The following is an 18,964-nucleotide window of genomic DNA, read 5'->3' as shown; positions in this document are numbered from 1 at the left end:
AGTATGAAAATGAGGGGTTGATGTACAAGGAGGAATTGCACAAGGTGATCAAAATAAGCAAGGTTGATGAATATAAAAGATATATCTGGATCAAAATTGACACAAAGGATAAGCCAATATTCCTTGCTGGATGCTACATACCGCATAGAGAGTTGTCATTCTATAATGCCTTCAAAATAGACAAAGGAGATCCTTTTGGAGAATTGTATGCAGATATTGAAACCTACACACAAGAGGGCATAGTCATGCTTATGGGAGACTTGAATGCTCGTATAGCACACACTCAAATGCAAGTTGTGGATTTCACACTACATCCTGCCAATAAGGAGGGATATGACACCCCCGATCCTATGTGGGAGAGGTGCTCTCATGACCAAATAACAAATCCACAAGGATCAGCCTTGATTAGCATGATGAACTCCATGCAAATGTTAGTCATAAATGGATCGCAGAAATTTGCAAACTCGGGTAAATACACATGCTACACGGCCAATAAAGGGATGAGCACCGTTGAGTACATTACGATGGATCACACATAATACATGATTTTGCGGTGGGAGAACGATCCCCAAACTCGGACCACACACCCATTCACGTATGGTTACGAGTGCCCACACAAAGGAAGGAAAAGATAGCAGCAGAGCCGACTTGGTCATACAAAATGCAAATAGAAAAGAAAAGGAATATGCGACTTTTCTTGATAGCATACTCATGGTACATGACATGCCCTGCAATGATGAAGACACGTGGCTAATTTTCAAACAAGCAATGATCACAACCCTTGAAGTTGTAATGGGTAGAGCTCGCAAACAGAAGAAAGATGCAAAAGGCATGCCACATAATTCATGGTTTGATGAAGAATGTAAGGCAGCCAAACACAGGTTGAGAATGACACTCAAGTCAGAGGAGGAATGGACACCTTTAGTCAAAGAATATAATGCACTCCTTCGAAAGAAAAGAAGAAGATATGAGCTGGAAAAAGAACAAAAAGAGATCAAGCATTTCAAAGAGAACCCGAAAGGGGCATGGCGGAAAATGAAAGGGAAACGACAGGATATCATGGGAGACATCAGCCAAGAAGACATGTATGCTTATGTGGAACAACTTTATGTACACAAAGATGCTAAGGAAATGATTGGAAATCAACCCGAGTTGCAAACAAAAGAACCCTTGACTATGAAGGCAACTATAAAAGGTATTCAAAAGCTTGAGAATGGGAAAGCACTAGACACCAATAACATGAGCTCGGAAATGCTGAAATGGTCAGGCAAGGTGGCCAAGGAATGGATCCATAGACTCCTAAATCAAGCAGCCACGCAAGATCTACCCGCAGATTGGCAAGAAAACTAGATTAAGGCCTTATTCAAAAGTGGAGACAGAAATCAGCCAGAAAACTATCGCACTATTATGGTTGGTTCATGCATGGCAAAACTCTTGGGTAGCATTTTGGAAAAAGAGATCAGTGTATGGGCTGAATGTAATGACAAACGTGCAATTGGTCAAGCAGGCTTTAGATGTCAATACAGCACTATAGATCACCTCATGTCGCTCAAAGTATTGATGGAAGAAAGCCGATTGAAGGGCAAAACTTTGTATTGTTGTTTTGTGGACTTCAAAAAAGCGTTCGACACAGTTTGCAAAGATAGTTTGTGGAAAAGAATGGAAAACATTGGAGTACCGATACACCTTAGAGCGGCGGTGGCTCGTCTCTACAAAAAGGTGAGATGCATGTTGAAAATGCAAACGGGTTTCTCCCAAGAGTTCGAAAGTATGGGAGTGAAACAAGGCTGCCCTCTGTCCCCAACACTTTTTGGATTACGCATAGATCAACTTGAGGACTTCATACAACAAGCACTCGCACAAGAAGAAGATAGACCAAGTATTGGAGCTTTCATACTTTGGCTTCTCATATATGCGGATGATGTAGTCCTTTTTGCATATAACCTCAGGTCATTACAAAGATCAATGGATGCCGTGCATGCTTTCTGTGAAGCTACGGGCTTAGCTGTCAATGTGAAAAAGACGAAGATTATGTCCATAAGAACACACAAAATAGAAAATCAGCCCAAGGTGATGTACCTAGACCAAGCAATCGAAGTGGTGGATAGTTTTAAATATTTGGGAGTGGATATTCCTTCCAATCATGCATGGGGAAGCTATGTAAGAAGCAGACTTGATGCGGGCAAGGCCAAATACTACCAATTTGAGAATATGTGTACACAAAGCAATATCCGAAGATGGGAGATCAAAGCAATGGTATTTGAAACATGCGTAGTACAAACCATACTATACGGGGTGGAAGTTTGGCGTGCTAGCATATCGGCCAGTACATGGAACGAAATAGAAAAGATACAAAAGAAGTTCTTATGTAGACATCTTGGGGTCAAAATGACGACACCATACTCCGTGATGATGTTGGAAACAGGCAACAAGCCATTAGAAATGAAAGCATTGCAGAGAATGTACAAATACATTATGAAAGTGAAGAAGATGTCTCCCAATAGAATACCACAAGTGGCATGGGGAGTCCGTTGTGCACCACAAAAAACCAACAAGAGAAAAATCCTCTCCTCAAGTCTGGTACAAGACATCAAGAGATGGTTTGCAAGATGGAATGTGGAAGCATATGTAGACATGCCTATCGAAGAAGGAAAAGAAGGAGATTATATGCTGAATTTTGAGCAGACAGCGCTAGACAGTATCCACAACAAATGGAAGACGGCTACACACAGATCTAAATTTGAATACTACTGCAAACATGTACACACAATACAAAATGTCAGAAACACAAGTTCACATAAGAACTCCTATGTGTCACCGAGCAAGAAGAGCCATCACTATGGTGCGTATGAGAGCTCACAGGCTGAAAGTAGAGACAGGAGGATGGCTGAAAATTGATGCAAGCCAAAGAGAATGCACCCAATGCAATTTACAAAAGATTGAGGATGAGACACATGTGACTCTAGAATGCCCCGCATACACCGACATACGCGCTGATTTTCAGCAGCTTACAAGGGGATGCACTACTCTTGAGGAATTGCTCTCTAAAACCGACCCATCTCCTACACCTCTAGGCATATACCTAGCCAGTATTCTAGAACATCACACACTACTCATGGAAAAGGCAAAGGGTGCTACACACCACACACCCCCGCAAGGGGAGTTTGCTTAGAGTTTTCGAGGGTCCCATGGGTCATTTTGGCCCCCCGAGGACGTAAATATCAAATCAAATCAAATCCAATGCAGGATAGTTCTTGCATTTAACCAAAACCACCTTATCACTTTACCCTTAATCTTTCTATCTTTATGTGCCAATATCTGTTCTAGAACAAGAATCTCCTCGTTTTCTTCCACTTCGGGTTGCTCATCAGGCTTCCCCATCTTTGGGCACATCGCCTTTAAAAGGCTTCAGGAGACTCACATGAAAAGCATTGTGAATCCTCCAAGTGTCGGGCAGCTTCAGTCGGAAGGAGACATCATTTCTCTTTTCAGAGATCTGGAAAGGTCCGTAGTATCGCATACTAAGCTTTGGAAAAAGCCTCTCCTTTCCCTTTTTCTTTCTCAGGCATGCCTTCTCAAAACGTAAGAGCACAGTGGACCTTGGCAAAAGCCATGTCCAAGTCACGTGTGTACTCATCGGCTTCAAAAATCTTATCTTTTGTGCTTAGGAAGGATGGAACCTTCGTAGCACCTTTAATAATCTCAAACGGTGCCTTCCCCGTCGAAGAGTGTATCGTGTTATTGTAGGCAAATTCCACCAAAGGTAAATACTTTTCCTATTGAGTCTTCTAATCCGAGATGCAAGACTTCAATAAATCTAGTACCACTAAATTGGCAATCTCACATTGCCCGTCAGTCTGCGGGTGGAAAGATGAGTAGAACTGCAACCGCGTGCCAATGTTTTCCCAAATAGCCTTCCAAAACAAACTGGTGAATTTGGGGTCCCTGTCGGAGACAATCGTCTCGGGCATGCCATGTAATCTGAAGATCTGGGCCACAAACAGTCTCGCTAAGTGATCCGGCTTGATTGTTTTCTTCACAGGAATGAAATAAGCTTGCTTGCTAATCTGTCAATAACAATCCAGATATCATCGTGACCACTCTGTGTTCTCGGGAGATCAAAAATGAAATCCATTGCAATACTTTCCCAAGGGCGGGTGGGTATGGGCAAAGGCTGTAACAATTTCTGTGCTTCTTGCATGTCAAACTTGACTTTTTGGCATACCAAGCAGCTGTGCACAAACTCGTCCACATCCTTCTTGAGTCTCGGCCAAAAGAAGTATCTCTCTACCCCTTTTAAGGTGGTAGCAATGCCGCGTTGACCCGTAAAAGGTGGTCAGTGGCATTTGGTCATAATCTTTTTCCTCAACGGCTGTGTAACACACAACATGGTTTTCCTCATCAAGTAGCCATCCTGAATGGAATATCCCGCTACTGTCTCCCCATCCCGTATCCGTATGAAAATGTCTCCAAAATCTGTATCTGTGGCATACTGATCGACCATATCCTCGAAGCTCCTATGATGTATCGCGGAAATAGCCAGAACTAACGGCTTCCGAGACAAAGCATCTGCCACCAAATTCTTTTGACCCTACACATGGACAATCTAGAAGTGAAACTGTGACAAGATGTTCACCCACCACATTTGCTTTTCTGATAGCTGCTTCTGTGACAAGAAGTAGCCTAAACTCTGATGGTCTATGAAGACAGTAAAATCCGCTCCGAGTAGGTAATGCCGCCACTGAGTAAGAGCATGGATAACTCCCAAAAGCTCTTTATCATAAATCTGTGCTGTCAATTCCGGCCTTGAGAACAATCGGCTCTCATAGGCAATGACATGGCCTTCTTGCATTAAGACCGCACCCAAACTACGACCACAAGCATCACACTAAATGACTTCTGCAAGTCCGGCAAAGTCAAAACTGGTCCTGTAGTCAATTTCTCTTTTAATGTCTGAAAGGCAGTCACCTCTGTGGGTCCCCATGAGAAAGGGACTCCTTTCTGTGTCAAGATATGCAAAGGAGAAGCAGCCTCTACAAACTTTCTAATAAACCGCCTGTAATACGAACACAAGCCCAAGAAGCTTCTAACTTCATGAACATTCTTCAAATCGGGCCAATCATTGATAGTCTCTATCTTGGCCGGGTCCATCTACACTCCTGCTGTGCTGAGACAATGTGTCCCAAAAAGTGTATCTCTGGTAGGAAAAATTCACTTTTCTTCGCATTAATCACCAGCTTGTGACCTCGTAATGTCTGAAAGACTTGAAGCAGATGTTCTCTATGTTCTACCTCATCCTTGGAGAAAACAATGATGTCGTCAAAGAAAGTGCCAACAAATAGTCTGTACTCTCGAAAAATCTTGTCCATCATCCGGTTAAATGTCCCAAGAGCATTGGTTAGGCCAAAAGGCATTACCAAAAACTCAAATAACCCAAAAGCCGTCCGAAAAGCTGTCTTGTAGACATCTCCCAGCGCGATTCGGATCTTATGATATCCACTTTTCAAGTCGATCCTGCTAAACCACGAGGATCCCTGTAGTCGGTCAAGTATATCATCCATCCTAGGAATCGGAAATCTGTTCTTGATGGTGATTTTGTTGAGAGCTCTATAATCGATGCACATTCTCCAAGATTCGTCTTTCTTCAAAACCAACAACACTGGAGAGAAGTACGCTGAAGTACTAGGCTAGACAAGACCCTTTTCCAAGAGGTCTTTCACTTGGTTCATAATTTCTTCGTTCTGAGCTCGGCTCACACGGTAAGGTGGCTGGTTCGGTGGTGTGCTTCCACGTATTAGATCAATGGTATAATCCTCACGACGAGCAGGTGGTAACTCGACTAGCAGGCCCTCTGAAAAGCAATCGGCATGAGTGTGGAGAAAATCTTGGCGTTCTTTATCAAGTTCAGACATATTTGTCCTATTCTCATCATTCATCTCTCTCAAAAAGATCGAGTAAACATACAGACTGGATTTCATTAATTTTGAAACGGCCGAAGCCAATACAATAGGGACAGACTCGCCCTTAAGTTTTACATCTAGTACAATGGTTCTGCCCTTCTCTGTAGTCAAAGTCGCTTTTCTCGCCCGGTATTCGACCACGGTGTTGTTCTTGTGGTACCAGGGAATTCCGAAGAGGACATCACAACCTTCCAAAGGCATTATGTAGAAGTCCTCATGCCCCAAATACCCCTGACAATGCAACCGAAGTTTGGCAATGACACGTGTAATGGCTACGTCCCTGCAGGGTGCCGCTAGAACTGCCTCTGCTAGTGGTCCCATCCGATCGGGTGTGATCTCGAGCCGCACAGCCAATTCAGGTGAAATGAAGTTGGCCCTCGCTCCTCCATCAAAGAAGATCAAGGCTTCTTGGTATTTCACTTTGCCTCATGCTCGGCAAAGTTCTGTACTCTCGTGCATCGTGCTTGGGTCAGTACCCACACAATCTGGAACCAGTCTTGTTTTCATCTTGCCTGATCGTCCACGTTTCTCAACTGCTTTTGAACCCTTTGGCCTGTCTTCATCCCTTTCATTTTGTTCTTTCGGTGCCTGTTTAGGGCACTTCGCGGAGATATGCCCAGTTTCCCCGCATCCAAAGCACTTCCTCTCTTTGATGTAGAGAGCTCTCTCTCGAGGAGTGAGTTTGGGTCATGCATCCTTTTCTTTCTTTTCTGGGTTGCTCTTCCTCTTCCTACTTTCATAGTTCGAAGTCTCTTCGGTCCTTTACGTCATGATTTCATCTGTGGGGTAAGTCAAACTGCCTGAGTGAATGGCAAAACCCCGTTTCACATGACTCATCAGTTCCTGAATGGAATCTGACTTTTGCTCTAGTGATCTCGGATCTCCGTAGGAAGACCCAAGGTAAACCGCTCAATCTATTATTTGAATGAGATCTTAAATGAAGAGGCTGGTAGAAAAGAGCTCCAAAATCTCTCGCAATATGCGTCCAGTGTATCCTTCTTGGTCATCCGAAGATGGTTCCAAGCAGTTCGTATGTTGCGTTCATACTCTCGGGTCAACCAAGAAGCAATAAAAAGCCTTTTAAATTTCAGCCATTTAACTGGCGCTGTCTTGTTCAATAGAAGTATGGACCACCAAGTTCCAGCATTTCCCTTGAAGTAAGAGGTAGCCCGCCGAATCTTGGAGTGCTCTGAGTAACGCCCTCGAGAGAAAGCTATATCAAACTGCTGTATGAAAGCCAACGCCTTTGAAGCATCTCTATAACCAGAAAACGTGTCAAATTTAATTGACTGTCCACCTTCCTTAAACTCTCGAGCTTTCTTGCTTTTATCTTCCAGAAAATCATACTGGTTGGCTTTATAGAAATTCTTCTTCTTTGCATAAAAGCTGCTGTCGTCAGAGTCCGAACTATCCGAAGACCAGTCCTCAGTAGAACTGTCAACCACTGGGCGAGATTTAGGCTTCTTTGCCTTTTTCTTGCCGTTTCCAAAGCTTTGCTTTTTGCCTTTTCTGTCTTCTTCACTCGAGTCAGAGAAGCTAGAAGAACTCTCAGAAGAAGAAGAAGAAGAAGAACTGGGTACTCCTTCAAATCGAACACGCTTCTTTTGCTTTCTTGCCAATACAAATGTAGACTGACGACCCAAATAACCCGGGAAGTCAGTTCCTTTCTTCTACTTTTTGTCGTGCTTTTCTACTTTGTTCTGCGCATCAAAAAGCTGAGAAATTCGTGCATCAACCACCTCTTCTAATTCTTCCTCTGTATTTATCCTTGGAGTAGGAGGTTTCTTCAGTGCCGGTTTGAGGGGTGGTTCAGTGGTTTGCCGCCCCTGTGAGTGCACCTCGTCAAAGGAGGTCGGGCTCATAAATTTCACAAATTTCGGGTCCTTCGCAAAATTTAGCATCATCTTTGTTGCATCGCCGATCAATCGTCGACGCTCCATCTCTTCAAACTCCGCCTGAGTAGGCTAAGGCGGGCCGTACTCCTCGCGTGTAAGGTGCAGCGGAATGAATGTTGATCTTTGCTACAGATGAGTGCTCCGAACTGTGCTCAAGGTTCCTTTTACTGACAGAAGGGAGAGCCTTCCGCTCCTTTAGTGAGAGTGCAATGGGCACAAACAAAGTGAATGGACACTGTGAACGGAAGTGCATGAGACTGAGAGATAGAGAAGAGAATACGACACCAGAGACGTAAAACCCTCCTCCGAAGGCCCCACTCTCTATGGCGAGAGTGGTCTACTTATGATTGCACAAATCTCTACAATGCTTGGACTTGCCGACGATGAGGACGACGAGACGGGCTGAAATCTGAAAACTCTAACGGCTGAAATCTACAAATCTTTATCTGCTGAATTCTGACTCTATGTCGGGGATGATGTCGATGGCGACGATGCGACGACGACGCGCTGAAAACACAGATGCTGAAATCTGCGTTTTCCGGGCTGAATCCGTAAACCTTGCAGAATCTGACCGTGCGGCGAGGATCTGTTGCAGGAAGGTGAGACCTGCGAGGTTCGGGACTTGTTCTGCAATGTCTAACTGCTGAAAACTGAAAACGCTGGTCCTATGGCTGATTCTGTCGCGATGATCTGCAAAAACGCCAAAAACGCTAGGGCTGAATTCTGCTGTCTTGCGAAATCTGCCATGGTATGCTGGTGCAACTGCTAACGCTAGGGGATTTGCTGTCTTGGGGTCACCGAGGCTACTCTGCAATGCAAAAACGCCAAGGCTGATCTGGTGCAAAAACGCTAGGCCTTCTGTCGAGAGAAAACGCTAGCCTGCTGAACTGAGTTCCTGCTACTTCTTCTGCCAAAAAGTGCTAGCGCTAGGTTTCTATATATACAAACTTAGCAAAATTGCCATACCTACTTTCCAACAAAAGCCACTTAAAAATAATAAGTGAAAAATGTCAAAAATAGGGAAAATAGGCCTATGCACAGTAAAAATGCTACTGATGGGATCTGACTAGAATCTGATGGTGATGTTGTGTGCAACCAGAGGATATTCATCTAATCTAAGTATCTGGACATGCACGGTCTGCGAACAGACTCACAAAAGTGCCAGATCACTTCCTATTCTAGACTGACTTGACTAAACTGAACCCTGATCATGTTGTAGCTTGTCCACGGACACATAGGGTTGGATGTGTCACGTGACATCGCGTGAATCCTCTTCGTGATCTCTTCCCGCATATCCGGATGCAGAGGAAGTCGACTGATCTCTCTCTGAAGCCATAAGTGCCGCGTAAAACGGATCGGATTTCCCGGTAGGAGAGAAATCGGCTGCACTCTAATACCACTGTAACAGACTTGGACACTCCAAGTCGAGTTTCTACCACGACACGACAAGAATTCACTTCAAAACAGTTCACAATTCACAATTGATTCGACACGGCCCGGCGGAGTGCCGTGCCTAGAGATAATGGCCCTAAAGACCGGCGCCCCTTTCAGTATTTCTTTTTGTATTAATCTGCAACTCAAAGTACAAGGGAGTGGTCGGGACTCACTCTCAGACTCTGCATCCAGATGCTCTAAGAAGTGAGAGCCCAACAACTCTTATAAAGAGGTTACAAGGGATGCCAAAAACAGAGCCCCAAAAGCTGTCCATAAAAAGCTGCCCCAAAAACCATGTAATTTATCTCACAAGCTTTGCAAATAAGCAACTTAAATAAAAGCTCTCTCTCTCTCTCTCTCTCCTTGCATAAAATAAAGCAAGGCAATTTGAGTAGCAAACAACCCACGCTTGCGTAGCCAAAAGCTGCCGTACGTTGTTGCCACGTGATCAGCCCTGTACGGTTCCGCGTTTTCCGACGGATTCTGTGCCGCATTTCACGGGCCTGTCCGTATGGTGCGTTGCCTGCATTTCCGAGAGTTCCCACAAGGGAGGGTGTGTGTGTATGAGTGTACCAAAGCCACGTCACCAATTTGTGACAATCGGGACTCCCCCCTCCAGACATCATCAGCTGTGAGAGACGAGCGCTAGACAAACCTCAGATTTTTTCTAGAGGGCCACAACAGTACCACCCCCAACCACTCAGAGAGGGGTAACTCTACAGCAGGACGAGGACATACCCATGGACATAGAGCACCTCGATTACATCAGAGAGAGATTCAAGAGATCCAGGAGCACTACTACAGATCTCTGGAGGAGAGACGCACTCGGGCTTTTGCAGTTCCAACTGCCATCTTACGCGGACTATTCACACCCTACCCACCCATGCATTATGTCTTACACCTTGATTATGGGACTGGATGGAGCTAGAAATATGATAGCATTTTCCATGCTTGTATTTACCCCAACATGTTGCGCGTCCACCTAGGGACTGCCTATAGAGAAACGAGAGCAGAGGAGAGACAGATGGTCCGAGAGGGAGAAAATCTATGCGCGCATGAGAGAGAGAGAGAGAGAGAGAGAGAGAGAGAGAGAGAGAGAGAGAGAGAGAGAGAGAGAGAGATTGCAATTGTCGCTCTCCAAGTGAGGCCATTATTTGCCCTTTCTGCTCTCTCTGAAGCCTGCATCTCCCCTGCAGATCGACTAAAGCATCTGCGCATCTCGTTGTCTTTCTCTCTCTGTGCTCGCAATGGAGATGACCATCTATGGCAACTCGGACATCATCAAATCCACTCGGTGTTGCAGACAAACGACACACACACCCTTGCCTGCCGTGTAGCGAGAAAACGCAAGATACTTCTTCCTTCTCTTCTCCCGCCACCTGTAAACAGCCCCCCCCCCCCCAAACTAGATAATAGGACTGCATCTTTCCCCTAGATTTAGCGCTCCACCCTTGTATCACTCCCCTCCTCCCCAGCCATCACACGGGACAATACATTTTACTTTTGTACCTTTTATCCTTCACGGCTACACAGAGGACATCCACCTCATGTACTTTGATTTGTCTCATAGGCCGATTTCGGCCTCCAATAGACGTTAAAAATATCTCTCTCTCTCTCTCTCTCTCTCTCTCTCTCTCTCTCTCTCTCTCTCTCTCTCTCTCTCTCTCTCTCTCTCTCTCTCTCTCTCTCCGCACCAAGAGCAGCAGAGCGTGGGCTCTAAGGGCAGCGAGCAGGCCCTCTCTCTCTCTCTCTCAGGAGGCAGCACGCAGGGCGATTCTCTCTCTCTGCAGGTGACGCAACAGGTACAACACAGGTATTGCAGTCACGAATTTTCAGAATACAGGACCTTCACTAAACAGCAGACAGACAGTCAAAGTATAATTGGATATGCAGACAATAATGTACACATGACTGTGGTTACTGTGGTGGTTAATGCAGACAAGAATGTTCACATGAATGGTCAAACATATGATGTATGCATAATGTGGAATTGATGTATGCATAATGTGGTAGTGTGGAGCCCTTGAGCTCGCTTTCGTTACATACCTGCAATAACAACAATGACGAGTGCTTTAGGAACTCAACTTAAAAGACTGATTACTGATGCAAAAAAAGAACTTGACAAAAGCCTAAACATTGTTGAAAAGTCTCTCTTGGATCGCATCAACCGCCTAGAGGAAGAGAATGCGCATCTCAAAGTAGAGATTAAATCCATTCAGGGATCAGAAGAACACTTGAAAAACGAAGTACAGAACTTGAAAATTGAATTAAAAAAGATTCAAGAACAGGGCTGGGAGGAAGGAGAATTCTCACCGGAGGTGATTTCAGATTTAGCAGATCTAAAGAGAGCTCATGAGGAACTCAAGCTGACGACGACGACTTGCGGTTGCAGAAACAGTGGAGAAGATTGAGGCCTCACATAAGACATGGGTAGATAGGGTAAAGAATGAAGTGAAACAAGAGGAGGAGGAGAAATGGACAATAGTGAATGGGAAAGCAAAGGCGGTTGCTATAAAAGAAATAGATCTCGTTATTGCTACACTAACGGAGGAGAGGATGCGTCAAGCCCGGAGGCTTAATGTCAGGATCACGGGAATCAAGTAAGGAGAGGGTACTTCGCCAGAAGAGGATGGCGCTGCCCTATGTAAAACGTTGGGTTACAATGCTGATGAACCGGTCCCCTTTAATAAGGTATGGAGAGCAGGCAAAGACCTCACAAAGGAACGTGCCCTTATCCTTCAGTTTGAGAATGATGCAAAGAGGATTGCTTTTCTCAAGAAGCGAGTCATCTTGAGGGATCTAAAGGATAAGACCATATATATGGATGATGACCTTACCCAGGCACAAATAGCCCATCGTAAACGACTTATGCCTAAAGTGACAGCAGCAAGGGAAGCAGGCCAGAAAGCATTCTATAGGGATGGACACGTCTTCATTGAAGGAACGATGGTCGCATAGCGCCAGGCGACCTATGGGACACATGAGCCACCAGGATCAGGCATACATATTGCAGTTTGGAACTGCAATGGAGCTTTATGGACACACCCAGGACGCTTAGAGGAAGTAATGCAAGGGCATGACATCATATTACTCACAGAGACACATCAGAGTCCAGAGCGAGGCCTACCCAGAATGGAGGGATACCAGTGGGAGTCAGCTTACAGGAGGACCACGAAACAGAGTACTGCACGAGGATCAGGAGGTATAGCCATGCTTGTCAAGAGAGAGATGCGGGGGCAAGTCCAGATAGTGGCTCGGGACCCAGATACGAGATGCATGTGGGTTTGCTTACACCTATCTGCGGGACGAGTATTATACATTGCATTATGCTACTTCTCACCTAGAGGGTCAACATATGCCACTTCTAAAGGAGAGGAGAATACTGAGAGTAGTGATAAGGAGGAGGAGGAGACTATACCAATAGGCGACTCACCCTACTCGGCTCTCTCTGAGGATATTATGCACTATTCCACTATGGGTGAGGTCCTCTTGATGGGGAACTTCAATGCCAGGACCCAGAGTAGGCAGTGTGAGATGTATGATATGGAGGACCCAGAGATGATGCTTGTTATGGAGACAGAGGATACAGGCGCCACCCGGATTTCTAATGACACTGGGCCAGACAGCACTAGATATGGGCACCACTTACTAGAGCTTGGCGCCCGTCACCATCTCGTTATATATAACGGGATGTTACGGTGGCCTGGCTCCGGCGCATTGACATGCTTTCCATTTGGGGGGGGAGGGAGCACAGTGGATTATGTACTTGGATCCAGAGAGGCAGCACAGGCGGTGACCTCCTTCACTATACCACAGTGCCCGATTGGGGCAGATCACACATACCTATCTCTATCCTTTGCAGGTTCATCATGTACACCTACCACACCCAGAGCCACGCATCACACCACGGTCTACTTCACACATGACCTGGCTGACATATATGAGCACCATGTCTATGATGGGCTACTCCAGATGGATCCGTCGCCACCCATGAGTACACTTACCGCTCAGCTCTCTTCATTGTTAAACACATCCGCCATTAGCAGTTTCCCCCACCACATGCATACAGGACATACGATGAGATCTGGGACCATGCCCCAGAACCGTTGGTATGATGATGAGTGTAGGGAGCTTTACAGACGTCTTCGCAGACTGCAGGCTTTGGGAGAGATCACTCAGGAGTCAGAGAGAGGCCAGACAGCAGATGCGGTCCCTTGCACGCCGCAAACGGCGAGCATACGAGGAGGCACAGTATTGGGATATGTATCATCTACTTATGAGCCGAGATGCCGCCACAGCGTGGCGAAGAATTAGAGAGCCTCACTCTCCTACCCCGATAGAGGATCCGCATACATGGCACACATATGCTAAGAGTCTTTACCATGTACCTCATCAGCCTCCGATCCCCCAGCCATCAGTATCCCGTCCTACCACATCGACTTTCTTTACAGAAAGTATGGTACAGAGAGCCATTAGACGTCTACAGCATGGGAGATCAACAGATCATACAGGCATGCAGAGTGAGCACCTTATATATGAAGTTGATACACTTGCACCTTTTATTGCTTACTTGTTTAGCAGGGTACTAGCAGAGGGCTTCCAAGCAGAGTGGACCATGCACACCATAGCTCCTATTCACAAAGCTGGGGACATGACAGACCCCGGGAACTGCAGGACGATCATGATTGGTCATACATTGGCCAAACTATATGGGGCAGTACTAGAGGCAGAGCTGAGTACACTTGCAGAGAGGGAGGGACTATGCACTCCAGGGCAGGCAGGTTTCAGACAGGCTTTCTCTACTAATGATCATATCTTCACTCTCCGTTGTCTGATTGACCAGGCAAAGGCGAGGAAGAAGAGGCTATATTGCTGCTTTGTGGATTTTCGCAAAGCCTTTGACACAGTACCACGGGAGCGCCTCTTTCATCGGCTTCAGTCTTTAGGGATACCCACGGAGATGATATGGGGCATCTATGCATTGTATGAGAAGGTACTGGGTCGAGTACGTTGTCCAGGAGGTCTATCTGAGACCCTTGCTAGCACTATTGGTGTGAAGCAAGGATGCCCACTATCTCCCACTCTCTTTGGGCTCTACATCGACAAGGTAGCTGACTTCATCATACACAGAGGAGGAGGAGGAGTTGACATCTCAAGTACACTTGTCCATGTTATGCTATATGCTTATGACATCATTCTAGTGTCTGAGTCACAGGCGGGACTCCAGTTACACCTACAGGCTCTAGATGATTTCTGTACACGGAGAGGGCTGTCAGTGAACCTTGGGAAAACCAAGGTTATGATATTTCACACATCTGGACACAATAGATGACAGGCGATCTTCACCCTTACAGGAGGCCAGATTGAGGTGGTGGATTCATATGTATACTTGGGTATCACATTTGCTAGCACAGCGGGACGCTTCTCTATGACAAGAGCAGCAAGCGATAGATTGACACGAGGATATGCTGCTCTGGCCATGCTTGAGCAACAGTGTCATCAGGCACACTTTCAAGAACCCCGCACAAAGGAGTGGCTTTTTGATACTTTGGTCACACCAGCATTGATGTATGCAACGGCAGTTTGGGCACCTGGGCTCTCTACTTCCTTTTGGACACAGATTGAGAGACCACAGATCTTGATGTTCTCACGGGTGATTCGCAGTAGACCTTCAGTACCACATGACATTATCAGAGCAGAGTTTGCTGCCCCGCCCATGCTAGTAGAGGCTCTCTTCCAAATGGTCTGCTTTATTCACCAAGTACAAGATATGGACCCTGATAGACTATCTCGCAGAGCTTTTGAGGCATCTAGACAGCTAGCGGAGGATGGTGACACAGGATCATGGTTTGCACAGATGATACAGTTATTGACTCGATGTGGGTGGGACATAGACCACTTACCACCTCTTCAGTACGATCCAGATGCCCCACATATACGGCTCTCACATAGTGAGAGGAATAGAGTTATGAGACATGACCTATTACAGCGATACACAACACGGACCTGGATCACACCCCACCAGCCCCTGCCCACGAAGATGCTATACTACAGAGACTCCTTTTTGAGCATCTCCGAGGATGGGTTTATCCAGAGGCCCAGATATATGGATGTACACATGACCCACAGGCCCGAGTGGCAATTGGCCAGCTCAGAGTATCATCACACCAGCTTGAGATTGAGGCAGACAGAGCGACACGAGTCATTAGAGCAAAGAGGATCTGCACACTATGTCAGGAGGAGGTTGAGAGGGAGGAGCATTACGTATGCAGGTGCAGAGCATACAGTGATATCAGAGACAGATACACTTCCTTGTTCAGTGGACACCCCACACTACGCCAGATCGTGGAGTCTACAACCCAGCGCCGATTTGGCCAGTTCTTGACGGAGATACAGCGTCATAGGGAGATGCTACTACAGGATCCTATTACAAGGAGGGAGAGACGGCAGCTCCAGCTCACTGACTTCTTTCAGAGATCTACTACAGTGCATATGCCGGCACAGGAGGGGGTTACCCTTCAACGAGCTGAGGACCTCCGAGCCAAACGGAGACCGAGAGCATCTGGTTACCAAACACCTGTACTACATGAGAGGGAGATTACAGAGATTCGGGCTCGTCATCAGCGCCGTATCCAGGAGCAGATCGCTCATTTACATCTACATCCGGAGATCATGCTACAGGGGATTTTTACTTCGCCATCGCCTATGTATCACATAATACATCCTCATTATGGGACTAGATGGAGCTAGCTAGTTTGCATTGCATTCTTGTACACCCCTACGCATATATTTCACATACCCTTAGTGTTAGTGCTCCATCTCCCACTCCACTCCACTTATCACTCCTATCCTACTACTTCAGTCCTATTTTATTTTATTTCATGTTATATTTTGTCTTTTTTCTGGTCACCCAGAGGGCATTGACAGTTGTACATCGATTTTGTCTCATAGGTCGAGTTCGGCCTCTAGTAGACGTTAATAAAGCTCTCTCTCTCTCTCTCTCTCTCTCTCTCTCTCTCTCTCTCTCTCTCTCTCTCACAATAAAGAGAGCCATTGACAGGATGAGGACCAGGAGGGCTTACGATCATGACGGTCTAGTAGCGGAGCACTTTATACATGCTAGGGATATGCTGATGGAGGTTCTTGCAGTGTTGTTCAATCGTGCCATGTGTGAGGGATTACCTGAGACTTGGAGGTTGTCTACTATTGTGCCTATATTCAAGGCAGGTGATCCTACAGAGCCTGGAAATTACCGCACTATTATGGTTGGACACACACTGGCACGATTGTATGCATCCATTATTGAGCAGCAGTTGAGTAACTGGGCAGAGGGTGAGGGTGTACGGGCAAAGGGACAGGCAGGTTTCAGGAGGGGTTTCTCCACTCTTGACCATATTCTGACACTCAGAGCTATCATTGAGGAGGGCAGGTCACATGGGAGACGGATTTATTGTAGCTTTGTGGATTTCCGCAAAGCATTTGACATGGTACCGAGAGCTCGACTGATGCGCAGACTGCAGGAGATGGGGGTGCCCACAGTGTTGATTTGGGGGATTATGGCTTTATACAGATCAGTGATGGGACATGTACGCACCCCAGAGGGGATATCTGACTTAGTTCACTCCACTATCGGGGTGAAACAGGGTTGCCCATTGTCTCCTACTCTATTTGGTATGTATGTTGATGAGGTGTCTGATGACATTGACAGAGAGGGTGATAGAGGTGCCCAGCTGGCAGGGACGTGGATCCCATTGTTGTTATATGTTGATGATATTGTCTTGATCTCTGACTCACCAGAGGGTATGCAGCGACAGTTGGATGCATTACACAGTTTTGCAGAGGATAGTGGATTGTCTGTAAACCTTGGTAAAACCAAGGTCATGGTGTTTAACACCACACCGCAGTGGATCAGGAGATCGGCACCGACCTTCACGTATGGTCAAGAGATTGAGTATACAGATGCATACACTTACCTTGGGATAGTCTTCACTGGGCCGAGGTTTTCTTTGGGGAGAGCAGCAGAGACTAGACTGACCAGTGCTTATGCGGCCTTGGGAGGCTTGGAGAGGATTTGTTCGCAGGTTCAGTTCCAGGAACCTCGGACAAAGTTATGGCTCTTTGATACTTTAGTAGCCTCAGCTATGATGTATGGGGTACAGGTTTGGGGACCTTCTGTAGGCCAGGATGGTTGGAGACGTATGGAGAGGCCCTTGGTATCTATGATCTCCCGATTGATTAGAGCCAAGGCCTCCGTACCTCACGCGATCATTCGAGCAGAGCTAGCTGCCCCCCCCATGGAGATTGAGGCGCTTACCAGATCAGTGTCCTTTGTGCACAGCCTATGGGATACTACTAGAGACAGATATGCTAGACTGGCCCTTGAGTCTTCCAGACAGTTAGCTCTACAGGGGGACACTTCATGCTGGTATGCACAGATGACTTCATGGTTTCAGACGCATGGCTTCACCATGGACAGGTTGCCCCCTTTCCAGTATTCTCTTCAGGCACCCTCGCTGTCTCTTACACGGGTGGAGATCACTAGACTCATTCGTCAGGACCTGATCCAGCTCGACACCAGGAGGACATGGATAGAGCCGCCTCAGGAGTTGAACACGAAGATGGCTTTCTATAGAGAGCATCTTCTCCACCTCACAGGAGATGGGTTTGTGATTCGACCCAGCTACATGGACACACATATGTCTCATGGTTTGCGTTGTGCCATTGGTCAGATACGCACATCCTCACATCAGCTCGAGATTGAGACTGGTAGATTCAGAGGGATACCAGCAGACAGCAGGATATGCCGATTATGCCAGAGAGAGCCAGAGACAGAGTTGCACTACATATGTCATTGCACAGTGTTCTATGAGATACGGGGGCGTTTCCACTGCTTATTCAGAGAGGGTTTTGGTCCTCTATCTAGGGTCATGAGTTATGAGGATCAGAGATGTCTTGGACTATATCTACTTGAGTTACACAGGTATAGAGACACTTTACTGGGGAGAGCTAGAGAGAGGCAGTCCCAGAGACACATTACAGATTTCTTTTCACTAGATATGGGACAGCCAGAGGAGCAGCCACCACTGCAGAGCTCGTCCCACACTCATTCGACCACTACTGGCACTCTCATCGACGGAGCTTTGGAGCTACAGAGATACAGACGACCGCGACTGAGGAGAGGAGCTACACAGCATCGACGGAGACTACAACAGAAGATTCGAGCCATACTCTCTCGACATCCAGAGTGCAGATGAGGATGGATCCTCACCATTTCTTCCATCTTTGTTTCACACACTGTTACATCCAGTTTACCGGGTACCTATTGTATCAGCTGCTACACCCACGTAGTTTTAGATTGTAGTAGTAGTAGTAGTATTTTGTTCCACTTCTAGTTCTTTTCTAGTTCTTTTGTACCCAGACATGGTATTCGATTCACTATTTTGTAGCTGATTGGTCTCATAGGTCATTTTGGCCTTTTGAAGACGTTAATATAACATTTCATTTCATTTCATTTCTCTCTCTCTCTCTCTCTCTCTCTCTCTCTCTCTCTCTCTCTCTCTCTCTCTCTCTCTCTCTCTCTCTCTCTCTCTCTCTCTCTCTCTCTCTCTCTCTCTCTCTCTCTCTCTCTCAAGCCCGCAAAGAAGGGAAGAAGGCAGTATATCGAGATGGTAGGGT

At 46.3% G+C, this 18,964-nt stretch overlaps 2 protein-coding genes across 4 annotated transcripts in view; one reads left to right on the top strand and one right to left on the bottom strand.

Moving 5' to 3' along the window:
• LOC147445711 (uncharacterized) overlaps positions 1-18,964 on the bottom strand; it is a 91,007-nt gene that overhangs the window by 36,451 nt on the left and 35,592 nt on the right. The window lies entirely within an intron of this gene.
• Positions 15,280-16,300, top strand: LOC147445712 (uncharacterized). The gene has a single exon (XM_086525152.1). The coding sequence runs from the start codon at positions 15,698-15,700 to the stop codon at positions 16,037-16,039; it is 342 nt and encodes a 113-aa protein (XP_086381278.1). The 5' UTR covers positions 15,280-15,697; the 3' UTR covers positions 16,040-16,300.

This window comes from Adiantum capillus-veneris, chromosome 12 (assembly GCF_014529385.1).
Source record: "Adiantum capillus-veneris isolate H3 chromosome 12, ASM1452938v2, whole genome shotgun sequence".
In the NCBI taxonomy this organism is placed as follows: domain Eukaryota; kingdom Viridiplantae; phylum Streptophyta; class Polypodiopsida; order Polypodiales; family Pteridaceae; genus Adiantum; species Adiantum capillus-veneris.
Note: the sequence above shows the minus strand (reverse complement) of the source record. Positions and strands in the feature narration are given on the sequence as shown.